The 15,098-nt window shown below is 54.4% G+C and overlaps 2 protein-coding genes across 11 annotated transcripts; one reads left to right on the top strand and one right to left on the bottom strand.

Annotated features, from left to right (window-relative positions):
• Positions 1-49: 49 nt before the first annotated feature.
• LOC122387800 (gastrula zinc finger protein XlCGF57.1-like) lies at positions 50-4,062 on the bottom strand. 5 transcript variants are annotated; one of them, XM_043378287.1, is made up of 3 exons: positions 4,045-4,062; positions 2,073-2,409; positions 50-1,776 (listed from the first exon to the last, which is right to left on the bottom strand). In XM_043378287.1, the coding sequence occupies exons 1-3, from the start codon at positions 4,059-4,061 to the stop codon at positions 595-597; spliced, it is 1,536 nt and encodes a 511-aa protein (XP_043234222.1). In that variant the 5' UTR covers position 4,062; the 3' UTR covers positions 50-594. The 5 variants fall into 5 exon arrangements, with proteins under 5 accessions (XP_043234222.1, XP_043234225.1, XP_043234223.1 ...); XM_043378290.1 differs by lacking the exon at positions 4,045-4,062 and adding an exon at positions 3,997-4,004; XM_043378288.1 differs by lacking the exon at positions 4,045-4,062 and adding an exon at positions 3,638-3,835 and having other exon boundaries at positions 2,073-2,457.
• A 199-nt stretch (positions 4,063-4,261) lies between these two features.
• Positions 4,262-14,958, top strand: LOC122387798 (polymerase delta-interacting protein 2-like). Of its 6 annotated transcripts, none has more exons than XM_043378280.1 (8): positions 4,262-4,333; positions 10,457-10,576; positions 11,834-12,013; positions 12,291-12,396; positions 12,698-12,875; positions 13,127-13,290; positions 13,622-13,827; positions 14,123-14,958. In XM_043378280.1, the coding sequence occupies exons 2-8, from the start codon at positions 10,494-10,496 to the stop codon at positions 14,229-14,231; spliced, it is 1,026 nt and encodes a 341-aa protein (XP_043234215.1). In that variant the 5' UTR covers positions 4,262-4,333; positions 10,457-10,493; the 3' UTR covers positions 14,232-14,958. The 6 variants fall into 6 exon arrangements, with proteins under 6 accessions (XP_043234215.1, XP_043234216.1, XP_043234217.1 ...); XM_043378281.1 differs by lacking the exon at positions 4,262-4,333 and adding an exon at positions 4,343-4,370; XM_043378282.1 differs by lacking the exon at positions 4,262-4,333 and adding an exon at positions 4,346-4,398.
• Positions 14,959-15,098: the final 140 nt, after the last annotated feature.

The raw sequence follows: 15,098 nt of genomic DNA, 5'->3' as shown, positions 1-15,098 counted from the left end.
TCCTGAACAGATCCAGATTGTGTGAAATGAGAAATAAAACGGCGTATGCGAATGTTTAGCTTATATGTATTTAAACATGATACCTTATGGAATTATGGCACAGTTAAAAAAAAGTGTAGAGGTGAGTAGAAAAGGGCAATATCACAGTGTATCACGGGAACAGAATGATTCGGATCTGACAAAATTCGATCCACTGGCACTATGACTATGTGAATCGCGTAGGTAGGCTACTTGATCTCTAGTTACAGCCAGGCAAGCAGACTGACTTTCTTCCATATAGGTACCGCGATGAATAACAAAATGGCAGTAAATACACATCATTCCGAGAGATCTTCCCAAACCAGGTAAGCATCCCCAAGATGTAAATTATGAAACTGTTTGACCTGACATTGCTTCTCTGACTTAGCAATGTCGTGAAGAAATATCTGACAATGACATTTATGGGCAAAAAAGTACCTAAGTCACGAATATCGCCGACCTTCTCCAGTTCCCTTCCCCATCAATTAGCCAGCGAAGACTGTAAGTAGGCTGCCCCGTGACTCAGTACCGTACTCACATCGGCAGTGTCATACGATGCCCACCGCCCGTTCCTGGCTAGGACCACACGTACCCTGTGTGCAGCTGCAGTGGCGGCGGCGGGTGGCCGAGACCGGCCGGCGGCGGCGGCGGTACCGGAGGCCCCGGCGGCTGCGCAGACGGAGGCGGAGGGGGCGGCGGCGGCAGCAGCGGCGCCAGGGTCGGCGCCGGCCCCGCGGGGTACCCCGCCGCGCCCGCTGCCGCCGGCCTGCCCTCGTGAGTCTTCATGTGCGCCTGCAGGTTGTACTTTTTGGCGAAACTCTTACCACAGACGGAGCAGCTATGCGGCTTCTCTCCGGCGTGGAGCCGCTCGTGTCGGCGCAGGTAGGGCTCCAGGGTGAAGGCGCGCCCGCACTGACCGCATTTGAACGGTCGACTCTCGCCGTGAACACTTGCCATGTGGTCACTGAGGTGGCTGGCACGCTTGAACGTCTTCTCGCAGGCGGAGCACGCGAACGGCCGCTGGTCGCTGTGCGTCCGCTGGTGCGCGGCCAGGCTCGCGCGACTCGAGAACACGGCGCCGCACGTGTCGCACGTGGGCTGCGCGACGTGCACGTGCGCATGTTTGCGCATGCGTTCGGCGGAGATGAACGCCTGTCCACAGTGGGTGCAAAGGAAGGGCCGCTCGCCCGTGTGCCGTCTTTGGTGCGTCTCCAGCTGTGAGCGCAGCCCGAACCGGCGGCCACACAGTGGGCACTGCAGACTGCGCGCGTGTCGCTGCATGTGCGCGTGGAGACTGCCGCGGTTGGCCAGCAGCCGGCCGCACTCGGTACACTGGAACTGCTTGCCGTCGCTGTGCACAGTCCGTAGGTGTACCTTGAGATACTTGGCCGACTCGTAGTGTCGGTCGCACAGCGTGCACAGGTAGCCGCGCTCGGTGCGCGAGTGTTTGATGAGGATGTGCATCTCGAGGTAGGACTCGCGCACCGGTCGACTGCAGAACGGACAGCTCAGGTGGCGCTCGTGCTTTTTGCGTCGATGGCGGCGAAGTGAGGCGGCGCTGGAGAACCGGCGGTCCGGACAGTCGGCGCAGCTGACGGCGCCAGGGGCCGGCGGGTCGTCCCCCGCCTCCTCCGCGGCCGTATCCTCCTCCGCGGCTGCTGCGTCCTCCTCAGCAGCCACGTTATCCTCCTCAGATGAATCTGACGCTGCAGAATGCTGACCAGGCGATGTGGCAGTAACTGGCTCCTCAGAATCAGCCTGAAATGATACATGAGCATTGCCCTGAGTTACAACTGTCAAACAAACATTTGTTGGAGGAATCAAAGATACATCTTTATAAATTGACTTTTGTGGGTAGTAAGAGGACAATGTAGATCCATAAAGGTATGGCAATGATAGCCTTAAGTGGACATAATGTCACATGTCTAGCAATAGCACTGTGATCTTCAAATGAGCAGATGAGACTGCTATCACTGTACTACTATTGCTATCACATTTCAATTTTTCATTGCTCTATGAAATATTGTAAAACAAAAAAATATGTAAGCACATACGTGTTGCACTTCTTCATTGCATGTGACTTCATTGTCCTTGCTCCTGTGTTCTGATGCTCTTGTCAACCTCGCATTCACCTCCTCAACCATTTTATGCAACATGTTTTGTTGTTCTGAAATATCTTCAACAAGACACCAGCAGGATGAGCAGACTGCATCAGTTTCCCTGTCTTTTTGCTGGTCTTGTGTTAAAATCTGGCATAGCTTCACTTCAAAAGTGACATTACATGAAGAAAGATCTTCAGACAAATGTTTAAATGGATGAAGCAGTTGAGTTCCACAAAGGTAGCATTGGTATTGTTCAGCATTTGACTTCATATTATCTTGAATAGAAATTCTTTTCAAATAAATAGGTACCAGCGTCCAGCAGAACAGAAAAAACGTAGGGGAGAGTGGGGAAAGATGCCCAGGGTTTTGCTTTGTCATATATCATTCGAAAATGACGATGGGAAAGCAAAAACTTGGAGTTTCAACGGAAGCCGACATCATTTTTCTCCAAAAATATCACACTTTCGTGCCTGAAATATGATAACTTTTTTTTGCTATTAAGCATTTTCCTGAAGAAGTGAAAGGGGGCATCTTACCCCGCAGGGTGGGAAAGACGCCCCCTGGCGTTGGGAAAGATGCCCCCCTGCACTATAAGTGACATAAATGGGCACGTGAATCGCCTGAACGAATCAGTAGTCCCTTCGAGCCTGCAGTAGACACCAAACGTCATCATAAGGGCGCTCAAAAGTAGTCGTAAGGGGCTTCAGAGGTCATCGTTAGGGCCATCATAGTCCAGCGCGGCCAAACAAGCCTCCGTGGTGGCATTCGGAGACCACTCTGGGGCTCTTATAGGTCTTCATGATGCTTGAGGGCCCTCGAGCCTATCGTGGGGACCTCACATGCCAGCGCGGCCCGTGGGGCCAGCGTGGGAGCCCTCAAAGGATGTCGTGAGGGGCCTTGGAGTTAATAATGGGGCCCACAAAGGCCGTCGTCAGGGCTCTCAGAGTCAGATGCCGCCCAAAAAGTCGCTGTGTGGGCCGAGAGACCTGCATGGGGAGCACCCGACCGTACTGGACTCTCAATAGTCCCAGATCGGCTTTTGTCTTTCATCACAAGTATGTAATAAATGATTTAACGGGCTGCTTGAAGGACAGCCTATGGATTTAGGGGGGCGTCTTTCCCCATCAGGACAGGGGGCATCTTACCCCAAGGTACCCAAGTAACATTAAATCAGTACAATTTGTTAGCCATAAAACTACACCCTGAAACAAACTGTTTGGGATACAGTACACGCATGCTAATGTATCACGACTATAGCAAGGGACGCAAAAATTATCTACCTTCTTTGATATTTACAATGTTTTGACACCAAAATATTTTTTGAAAGCAGCAAATAAAAAACATGCAATCATCAGCCAGCCGTTGCCCAACTGAGCTTCGCAAATTTTTGTGCAGTTAACAAGGCAGGCTTCCGCTTTACGCTAAGAACATTAATTTCCAGGTTCGATTCTTTGTTTCGCCGCTAAAGGGGGTGGGGCGTCTTTCCCACCCTGGGCATCTTACCCCACTCTCCCCTACTGAATTAAAAAAATTAATTGCTTCGTTTGCATATCCAAATTGCTGAAAAGAGTGTGCGGGTGATATACCTAATAGGCACTTGACAAAAAAGTACAGCATTCCAATCACAATTTCATTCCCAATCCCTTTCAGAGGGGTGATAAGGGCAGCCATTTTATCAATCATGATTCACATCACATCGACATTGCGGTACCGAAATGCGAAGCAGCATCTTTTTAAAGTCAGAGTGGATCATTTGCATTCTTCCTGCCCTCTCTATCCACTTTTCATTTTCCTTTCTCATTTGACATACTGAAAAATGGTTCTCTAATTCAGAAACATCAAAACTGCAAGTATAAGTACACTGCAATGTACATACCTACATAACTGCTTGATAACTGCAATATAAATAAAAATGCACGCTCACACTTTTTCATTTTGCATCTTCAAGGTTTTGTTTATTTCTCAATTTTTTTTCACAATGAAGTGACGTCTATTACAATTTCAGAGGACAAAATCTATGTTCAAGCTGAGTTATCAACATTTTTTTCCACAAAATACCTAATAAAGGCAATTTAATGCCTTTGTTTTTCAGTTTTATACATATTAAATGTAAAACGTGATCAAACAAATTAAATACGTCTTTCAAAGATTATTTTGTGTTCAATGTTGGACTGTTTTGGTACATTCATGCCGCGTCTGCTGCAAAAAAGACCGTAATTATTATAGTTGTGTATTATTGACTGCGTTTCAGTATTGTCACCACGTTTTTAATTAATAAGTATTTATGCTCCACATATGTTGGGACGGATTCGGTTGGGGACTGGGGTTTGTTATGATACGGGCCCGCATCCCCCGTTATGAGAAGGGCCCGGCCTTGGCCCGCCGAGCGGCCGCCGGCCGGCGCCGGCGGAGAGCGGGCAGTGTCGAGCGAGCCGTCAAGGTGTGCGTGCCGTCCGAGCCGGCAATATATGTGCAGAGCGGTGCGTGTCGTGTCAGTGCGGACTGAGGATCCGGCGGGCGCAGAACAGAACATGGCGCGGTCGGTAGTGTGATCGGTAGCGTGCGACACCGATTCCGAGATATACTGAACTACGTGCAGCCGTGTCGGATCGCTCGCGTCAGTGATGGCGGACAACGCACAACTCGAGCGCCTGACGGCGCTGTTGGCCCAGCAGTCGGAGCAGGCAGCGCAGCGGGAGGAGCGGCTTGCCGAGCAGGCGGCGCAGCGGGAGGAACGACTCGCAGCCATGCTGGAGCGGGCGCTGGCGAACCAGGTGCAACAGCCGATCGCACGGAGCGAGACGGCCGTCACCGAGAGCAGACAGCCCGCTGCAACGCCAGCGAAACTCCCGTCGAGCGCTATCTCGACGCCGCACCTGACCTCCTCCGCGTCCCTCAAGGAGTTCGGCACGTGGCGCCAGAAGTTCGACGACTTCAGGCTCCTCACTCACCTGGAGACGTTGCCTATCGCGGAGCAGAAGGCGGCTCTGATGTCACTGCTCGACGACGAGTGGACGCGAACGCTGCGATATAGCCTCCAGATCCCTTCGGAAGCCGACCTGAAGACCGTGATCGACATGATGGAGGCTCATCTGCGAGGTCAACGCAGCATCATCCTCGACAGACGAGACTTCTACTCACGAGTGCAAGAACCGGATGAGACGTTTGACGATTTTGTATCGTCTATCAAGGAAATCGCCGCTTATTGTGACTTTTGTGATAAGTGTGCGGACGATCAGTACCGTGACAGGATCGTGGTCGGCATCCGTGACGAGGAGGCGCTGAAGCGTATGCTGCATGAGCCGAAGCTGACGCTGCAGAGGGCGGTGGACATTTGTCGTGCGTGTGAGTCGGCGAACGCGAACAGTGCCGCAATTCTCGGCGAGCCGGCTAACGTGACAGCATTGTCGGCGTACCGTCGGTCGCGTGCCCATCCATGCTCCAACAATGCGCGTCGAGACGACCCCTGCCGACGCTGCGGTCGAGCTCGACACGCTGACGGCGTGCGCTGCCCCGCGATGGATGCAGCGTGCCATGCATGCGGAGGCTCCGGTCACTTCGCAACGGTGTGCGCCAACCAGCCGCCCGACCGCGGTCCCCGGGGCGGCGGCCGTGGCTGGCAGGATGCCAGATCACGTGACCGCGCGGCCGGCGACCAGCCGCTCGGCCGGGGCCGGTCAAGGTTACGCCGCGGGCGGGGCACGGGTCCTGGCGCGGCGCCAGCAAACACGGACGCGGCCGGTGACCGACCCGAAGTACGACAAATTGTCGGAGATATCTACGTGGACCAACTGACTGCACGTCGCACGCCGCGGATCAGGGTGACACTCGTCCATTCGACGGGATCGTCGGCCGTGTTATGCATGCCTGATACCGGGGCGGAAGCTACGGTCATGGGCGCTGACATGGCTGCGTCCCTGGGTGTCGTAACGAAGATGACGGGGTCGGTAGGCGGCGAGATCAAGTTTTCGTCAGCCGGGAGCACGCCGCTGACCTGCATCGGCCAATTCAGCGCCACGGTGACCTTCGGCGACTGCCAGACCGCCACAACAGTGTATGTGTTGCGAGAGGTCACCGGATTCCTGCTCGGCTGGTGCGACTCCGTGCGTCTGCGGATCCTGCCCGCCAATTTCCCGGCCCAGATCCCTGTCAACATCTGGCGCAGTCAGTCCGTTCCAGACCAAAGCCGCGGCAGCCACGTCCGCTCACAGTCGATCGGCGCGCGGCCTCTGCAGCCACCCGACCGTCCGCCGGCGCCACCTGTCGACGAACACCTGGCGCCGCCTACTGGTCACCCGCTGCAACACGTGGCCGCGGCCCGGGCGGCGGGCGGCACGGGAACTGCGGCGGGTGGCAGGGAAGCCCCGGCAGGCGACACGGGTGCCGCGGCGGGCGGCACGGGAGCCGCAGCGGGCGGCGCTGGAACCACAGCGGGCGGCGCGGGAGCCGCAGGATCCAGCACGAAGCCGTCGTCTCAACAAACAGCGGCCAGTGCCCAGCCTGTATGGGAGCACGAATACGACCCGTCAGACGATGTCATCAGAGGTCATGAGGCGGCCCTGAGACAACAATTCAAAGACGTGTTCGACGGCAACGAGACGCTCTGCGAGATGGCTGGTGGCCCGATGGTCATCGAGCTGACAGACGACGCAGTCCCCACAGCTCTCACTGCTGCCAGAAACATCCCATACTGCTGGAGAGAGGAGATAAAGAGCCAGCTCGACGACTTGGTCACCAGAGGGATCGTGGCCCTGGTGAACTACCCTACGGAGTGGTGTCACCCCATGGTGCCAATTGCAAAACGCCAGGGAGGAGCCAGACTGGTCGTGGATATGACCGCCGTCAACAGATTCGTGAAGAGACCTGCCTACCCCGTGAGACCGATTCACGACGCAGTGGCGTCTATCGACGGGGACGCGCGGTGGCTGACCACGCTGGATGCCGCTATGGGATACTTTCAGGTCCCGATCGCCGAGGAATCTCAAGACCTCACCTGTTTCATAACTCCATGGGGCCGGATGAAGTTCCTCAGGGCCCCGATGGGTCTCATCTCGTCAGGTGACGAATACAACAGACGGGGCGACGCAGCGCTCGGAGATATACCGCGAACGCTGAAAATCGTGGACGATCTGCTGCTGCACGACGCGACCTACAGCGCCCATCTCTCTCACGTGGTCGCGGTCCTCAGACGCTGCCGAGAGACAGGCATCACTATCAACCCGCGCAAATTCCAGTTTGCGCGGCCGTCGCTGGACTACTGCGGCTACCGCATCTCGGAACAGGGCTACACGGTTGACGACCGCAAGCTGCAAGCGATCTCTGAGTTCCCGCGGCCGGAGAATCTCACCGATCTCAGATCGTTCCTGGGACTCACCAATCAGTTGGCCGACTTCTCAGCAGACATCGCCAGTGCAGCTCAGCCCCTCAGAGACCTGCTCAAGCGGCACACCGTCTGGAGATGGACTGAGCAACATGAAGAGGCATTCAAGGACGTCAAGAGAGCGCTGGTGTCGCCACCCGTTCTGGCCTTCTTCAACCCGCAGCTGCCTACCAAGCTTCAAACGGACTCTGCACGAACCCGCGGTCTGGGTTTCGTTCTCCAGCAGCGCCACGGAGACACATGGAAGATGGTGCAGTGCGGCTCCCGCTTCCTTACAGATACAGAGTCAAGATACGCGGTGGTGGAGCTGGAGTGCCTGGCCTGCCTGTGGGCCCTCCGCAAGTGCCACATCTTTCTGGCAGGACTTCCACAGTTCGACCTCGTCGTGGATCACCGCCCTCTCGTCCCGATCCTCAATTCCAAGAGGTTATCAGAGATCGACAACCCTCGCCTCCAGCGGATGCGGGAGAAAATGTCGATCTACAGCTTCACTGCTGTATGGCAAAAGGGGGCCTCACACTGCATCCCGGACGCCCTGTCACGCGCTCCAGTGTCCGACCCAGCAACGGGAGACGAAGTCGCGGAGGTGACGGAGGCACTGCACGACGCCGTGGTCGCTACTCTGAGCGCGACCTCCGAGGACGGTGCCCTGGTCGCTCCGCTCCAAGACCGGACTCTGGACTCGGTTCGAGCGGCAGCCGCCCGCGATCCCGAGTACCGAGCCCTCCGTGACGTCATCCTGGCAGGATTTCCCGACCACCGACACGAAGTGGCACCAGCTCTGCGGCCCTACTGGGGTGTCCGCTCAATGCTGGCGGTCGACGACGGGCTCGTCGTCTACGGAGCGAGGCTCGTGATTCCGGCCAGTCTACGCCGCAACGTTCTCGACCGACTACATGATTCTCACCAAGGAATGGAGAAAACCAAACGCCGCGCACGGCTGTCCGTGTATTGGCCGGGGATTGACCGGGACATATGCAACGCCGTCTCTGCATGCCAGAGCTGCAGGCAGCTCGCTGCCAGTCACAGCAATGAACCCTTATGGGTGGAAGACGATCTCCCCAGCCGCGTTTTCGAGTCGGTATCGGCAGATTATTTTTATGTCGCCGGCCGGACCTACCTCGTGTACGTGGACAGACTGTCAGGCTGGCCGTATGTAACGGTCTGCCCCAGGACGGCCTCGGCGGACCACCTGGTGAAGCAGCTGCGGCGGCTGTTTTCTCAGACGGGTGTTCCCACCGTACTGCGGACAGACGGCGGACCGCAGTTCGCCTCCTCCACGCTCCGGCGATTTCTGGACCGGTGGGAAGTCCGCCACGAGATGTCATCCCCACGGTACCCGAGATCCAACGGTCACGCCGAGGCTGCCGTGAAAACGGTGAAGAAAATAATCGTGGCTGCCTCGGCGAGCGGACGGCTGGACGACGATCAGCTCGACCGAGGTCTCCTCGAGCTGCGAAACACGCCACGGGCCGACGGCAGGTCCCCAGCCCAGACGCTGTTTGGTCATCCGCTGCGGTCAGGCGTGCCGACCCATCACCGAGCATACGCACCTGAATGGCAGCGCGCCGCCGACGCGTGCGACGCGAGGGCGGCCGACCTCCGAGACGACGTACAGCGCCGTCACGACGCCACAGCGCGCCCCCTCTCTGGACTGCGCGTCGGCTGCCGCGTCGACGTGCAAAACACCGAGAACGGCCGCTGGGACCGTACAGGTGTGATCGTCGGCGTGGGACAGCGCCGCACCTACCTTGTAAAGATGCCAAGCGGCCGCATATATTGGAGAAACAGGCGTTTCCTGAGACCACACCGCCCGATGTTGGCCGGCGGCGCGGAGCCGCAGCCACCGGAGGTTCCCGGCGCGGCGCGGGCGCCGCCGACCCGGCGGGAGGCGCTGCAGCAACCGCCCGCCCGCCGAACGGCGGCGACGCAAGCGGCGGAGCCCCGTCAAAGTGGTCGCCAGCGTCGTGAGCCGCAGCGACTGCAAGTCCGCTGGGACACCAACACATATGAGTGATAGCGTGTGCACGCTGCGAATGCCCCGACATGTGTTTTGTCACTGTAACTGCATTTCGTTGTATCGCGCAATAGTTCTCGTCTTCCTTGATGGATGCTTCGCTTAACGGAGATTACTTTTGTTTGAAGACATTCGTCTAACATATCAAGGTATGCTTTTGTTAGAGCGAAGGTCTTGGGGGGAGGTGTTATGATACGGGCCCGCATCCCCCGTTATGAGAAGGGCCCGGCCTTGGCCCGCCGAGCGGCCGCCGGCCGGCGCCGGCGGAGAGCGGGCAGTGTCGAGCGAGCCGTCAAGGTGTGCGTGCCGTCCGAGCCGGCAATATATGTGCAGAGCGGTGCGTGTCGTGTCAGTGCGGACTGAGGATCCGGCGGGCGCAGAACAGAACAGGGTTGTTTTTCATTGCTTCGCTTTTGGGACTTTTGGCAAGGCCCTATATACCTTTTTTGGACGCACTTTTGGTTGCGTCCAAGGCTGGTCGTAGACTGGAGGTTGAGCCTTGAGGTGTTTGTCATTCATTGTTATCGAATGATTTTCGAGCGTGTGCACCTTATTGGAAGCAACCAACCCATATCAGGCATTCTCTCTGTTTCAAGTTCTATTTATTTCATCATCATAGTCATCAAGGTCAACATTCGACTCAGCTTGCTGGCTGCCTTGATGATTGGAATTGCAATTTTGGTATAGTTGTTGCTCATTGACCTCATTGGTCAGCAGAGCTGTATCCTAAGCAGGATTCATCCCAGTGTGGTTGAGCCCACCCCATTCCTCTCCCGGTGATGCGGCTCAGGAAGATGCCCGTGGCCTGGGCGGATCCTGGATTCAGGAATCAAACCGAAGCCTCCTGACATGCAGGACCAGGACGATGCTTATGAGCTGTGCCACCAGGGCCATCATGCAAAATTACATGGTTTTGCTGATGTTCTTTATTTATTTCAGATCAACTCTGCTGTAACTGTTCCATCAAACTGAGAAAATGTTTCGCGTCTGGTTTCCAACGTTAAGAAAGAAATCACAGCAATGGATAATGCATTTGCAGCCTTCTGCCAGTTTCACAAGGTATGTGTTGTAGATCTGTGTAATTCATCACTCTGGATGCCTCTTTCGATTTGTTTGTTTTGCTTGTTTTATTGGGAGCAAGGTCACCGCGGCGCTACACCGCGGGGCGTAGCGCCGCGAAATTTGGTACGACTATTCTCCCATCAATTTTACACATGGTGTGCAAGTTTGAACCTCCTAACTTTGAAGTTCAGGTCCCCAGGTCACTTTGAATGACCCAACCTCAAGTCACTTTTTTGCAACTTTGTCACCGTGCCAGAGCTACAGTAGATGTCGGAGGCCTTTGAAAGTCGCAGGATGTTATGAGGTCATTAGTAGCTACAATTTGTATATCTCGGAATTTTGATATCGGTGACCTAAGGTCAGGTCAATTTCTCGACCTCCCCATTATAAGTCAATGGGGGAAAAATCAACTCCCTGTTTTTACCACTAAAACGGGTCGGAATGGCACCATATACCATACATGACTTCATATACGATCAACCTTCACTACCTTGAGGTCTGTTTTGCTGTTGGGCAGCTGTAAGGTCATGTGACGTCATCAAAGGTCACCAGCGGTTTTTTGCCAATAACTCCGTACAGGAACAAGATACAGCCGCGCGGATGGTCTCATTGTGTTCAGCTCGTCAAGACGCATCGAATGATATACATGATGACCTCGAGGTCACGTGACCTGAGGTCAACCTTTGACCTTGACCTTTCGAGGTCAACATATATATCATTCGATGCGGATTGACGAGAGGATCACGATGGCGCCCTTAGTTTGTTCCTATCTTGACTAGTTCGAAAGTTATTCGAAAAAAACTCGCTCCATATATAGCGCCGCCATTTTGACTTTTTTGACCCCTGTGACGTCATCTTTGACCTGACCTGAAAATGACCTTAGTAAAAATTGTAGACCTTGTCCGTGCGTATCCGATGCCGTTTATTGCTTGTCGCTATCTTGCTTCGTTCTCGAGATCTCGGGGGGGGGGGGCGGTCATCCGCCCCCCCCCCCCCGTCGGTACGAAGTTGGCGCAGACCCCCGTCGGTGCGCGGGTTAAAAGGCTAAAGGCCATTGCAGAGCTACCTTGGGTTAGGGTGGAGACCTTGGACTGTGTGCCAGAGCAGTAGAGACTGGGATTGTTCTCTTGGGACAGCCATTTATCAGCAGTTTTGTTGAAAATTCGCTAATGGACTGTGTGGGTAAAATATGGCTTTGCAGTAAACGCGCCTAAGTGCGGAGCTAGTGTACCTACTAATTACAGCGTTCTGCAGGCTGGCGGAGGTCGGGAAACTGGAGACCCCCAAATCGCATTGTCAGTACGACACTGGCCAGCTCTTCCTGCACCGTATCTTCGGCTACCGCGGCGTCATTCTCTTCCCCTGGCAAGCACGCGTCTACGATAGAGACTGCAACAGCAAACCAGAAGATGCCGACCCCCAAAAGCCACCCAGGTGCGTGTCATCTGTCGGCCTCTCAGTCTGCTTGTGGTTTTGCTGGTGCGCTTCACGTGTGTTTTGTTTCAGAATGGAACACCCTTACTCTGTTTTGGAATGGCAGAATGGACCAGAGCGTATTAATTCTGTTGATACGACCTTCTTTGATTATGATTCTTATGTTATCGAACATGCATTTCAATGTCATAAATAAGTGATGTTGTTCTGTAGCACAATGGCATCTCAATACCGTAACCCACTCCGCCACTAACATTTACACATGTCTCTCCTTCAGTGCGGAGTCGAGCCCGCCAGCCTCCAACCCTGTTGGCAAGGACGTGAGAGGGAAGACACACACCTACTACCAGGCACTTATCGACTCTAGAGATTGTCCGTTTGTGGTAAGTGGACCGTTTGACCCGCAAAGGACTCATTCGTGTCCTATGTGGTTCCTGAACATCAGCATGGACGACGAGTAGTCGTAGTCGTCGACGAGTAGTCGGGTAGTCGTCCATGACATCAGGTTTGTTTTCCAAATCGCCCGTTTTATTTAAATATAGACTAAACCAAGAAAGTCGTACGCTGGACGCGTGACGCTTCGTTGTCAAATCGCGATCGCACGTCAAACCAATACGAGTATTGTTCAATGTTTAGCTCTGAAACAGTACTGACCCAGCTCGGCGGTGTTGATCTCGTTTCCAGCGGGCGCAGACGGAGTCGGTGACGTTTCTGGGCAGCCGGGAGAACAGCCGCTCGCTGTACGCCATCCCGGGCCTGGACTACGTGGCACACGACGACGTACTGCCGTACTCGACCAGCGAGCGGACGCCGCTCTTCCACGAGCTGTTCGACAAGTTCCTCGAGTACGAGCCCGGCAAAGGTGAGGCGGGCCTGGTGTACCGCGTTCAGTACAGCCGCACTACTTCTGAAGTACTTCTGAAGTTTTAACTCGGCTTTTCACGGTCGTATGCTTGTAGGTAATCGTATTCTAGGGCTCTGACAATGAATGACGATGGCCGCTTTTACTTGAGAAGTTTCATAATGTCAAATCATCTGATGAAGCCTTAACTTTACTCTGTAGACTTTTGCTGTTGACTCTGAAGAGCCGGAACTCCACAACTTGTTTTACAGAGCCGCCGTTCGCCGCCCGTGAAACGCTGCGCGCCTGGCAGGAGAAGAACCACCCGTGGCTGGAGCTGTCTGACGTCCACCGGGAGACCACAGAGGGTGTGCGCGTCACCGTCATACCCTTCTACATGGGCTGCCGAGAGGCGGAAAACAGCGCCGTCCACTGGGTTAGTTCACAGGAATCGCGTTTGTAAGATTGTAAATTGCTAGCGTTTGTCCAAAAGGCCTTATACTCCGGTGGTTAGGCCAATAGAACTATATTTTTATGTTAACCATTTTTTTTTTCTTATAGTAAGAAACGAAGATGTTGGGTATTAGTCACAAAAAGAACAACAGTCTGAAACTAAATCAGCAGTTTAACGTTAACGAAAGAGCGACGCTGACAATACATATACAATACGACATTCTACTTCAGTATCGTCATAAACTATCGTCTGGCCAATGAAGGGAGGGTTTATGCACGTGCGTGCAAACGTTGACGGTGTTTGGTGCCGCCAGTGGCGCTACTGTATCCGCCTGGAGAACCTGACCACGCAGACGGTGCAGCTGCGTGAGCGCAACTGGCGCATCTTCTCTCTGTCCGGCACACTGGAGACGGTGCGCGGCCGCGGCGTGGTGGGTCAGGAGCCGGTACTGACGCGACACCAGCCCGCCTTCCAGTACAGCAGCCACGTCAGCCTACAGGCGCCCTCCGGACACATGTGGTGCGTCTCACTCATCCAACAATGCATTGGTTGATTTACAGTGAGCATATTCGAAAGATTGCGTAAAACGCCAGCTTGTCTTGTTTAAAACGGTACCTTTGGGAAAACTTCCGTCTTCCTTTATCAGCACGTCTGAAAGCACTGAATACTCCAGACCAAAGTGACTAAAAGAGCTCGGACACAATTATTTAGTTAACCCGCCTTTCACTACAGATGTGTCCCCGTTTTGACGACACCGTAGTGACTTCACCTCGCGTACGTGACCGGTAGTGACCACCGTGTATGCCGCCGCCAGGGGGACGTTCCGTATGACCCGCCAGGACGGCTACTCGTTCGACTGTCGGATACCGCCCTTCTCACTGGAGAGCAAACCCGACGACGGGGACGGCGCAGCCACCACCTAACCGGAGCGCCAGCACCGACAGACAGACACACGCCCGAACCGCGCCGCGGGGACGGAGACCAGAGGTCAGCTCCCGCGCACTTTCATCCGTCTTGCATCATAGATGGTGTAGGTTCACTTATGCTACGTTAAGTTTTTGGTCATTTGTTGATCTGATAGGAACTACATATGTAATTAATTTTGCTATTATTTTCGTCCCGGTAACTGGCAGCTGGGCAATCCACTTGCTTGCTCGCTCGGCCTCCATTTCTTTTGTCAAATATGAAATGCTCTATTTTCAGTGCATTTTTAGTGATGTGCATAGAGTACCTAATGCAAGCAAAGTTTAGTTCTCCATCTTGTTCCGTTGCGGAAAGCGGGAGACGTATTTCTGACGTCATCAGGTCGGGGCCCAAACCAATGACTAATCTGCCCGGCTGAAGTGCTTAGTGATATCGGAGTGGTATGCTAGGTCGCATTGCAGCCGCCCAGAAACATGCCGATCCCTAGCGGTGCGTCATATTATATGAGGACTGATACCGATAGGGTCACCCGGACGGACGTGAGTCACCCAGTGTTCACCGCCTCGGTAGTAATCACCCAGCGGCGAGACACCCGGTCAGTGTGACGGGAGGATGGTCGACTCAGGCGGGAGGCCCTGCAAAGCTGTGTTTTATTGTACATTGGAAGTATAAGAGTTGTGCTCAAATATATTGCCTGCACGGTGAACGTGTGGGGAACAACGTAAATAATCTTCCTTTACATAGAATGCTTGGTGCATGCGATGTTACGCAATCAGTGACACCAGACCAGGACCATTTATTAGATGTCTTTCATATTTATTTTTAAGACGATCCCGACGAGTATATAAAAACGCCTTCTTCTTTAA

This window comes from Amphibalanus amphitrite, unplaced genomic scaffold (genome assembly GCF_019059575.1).
Source record: "Amphibalanus amphitrite isolate SeventyFive unplaced genomic scaffold, NRLGWU_Aamphi_draft 000299F_arrow, whole genome shotgun sequence".
Lineage (NCBI taxonomy): Eukaryota > Metazoa > Arthropoda > Thecostraca > Balanomorpha > Balanidae > Amphibalanus > Amphibalanus amphitrite.
Note: the sequence above shows the minus strand (reverse complement) of the source record. Positions and strands in the feature narration are given on the sequence as shown.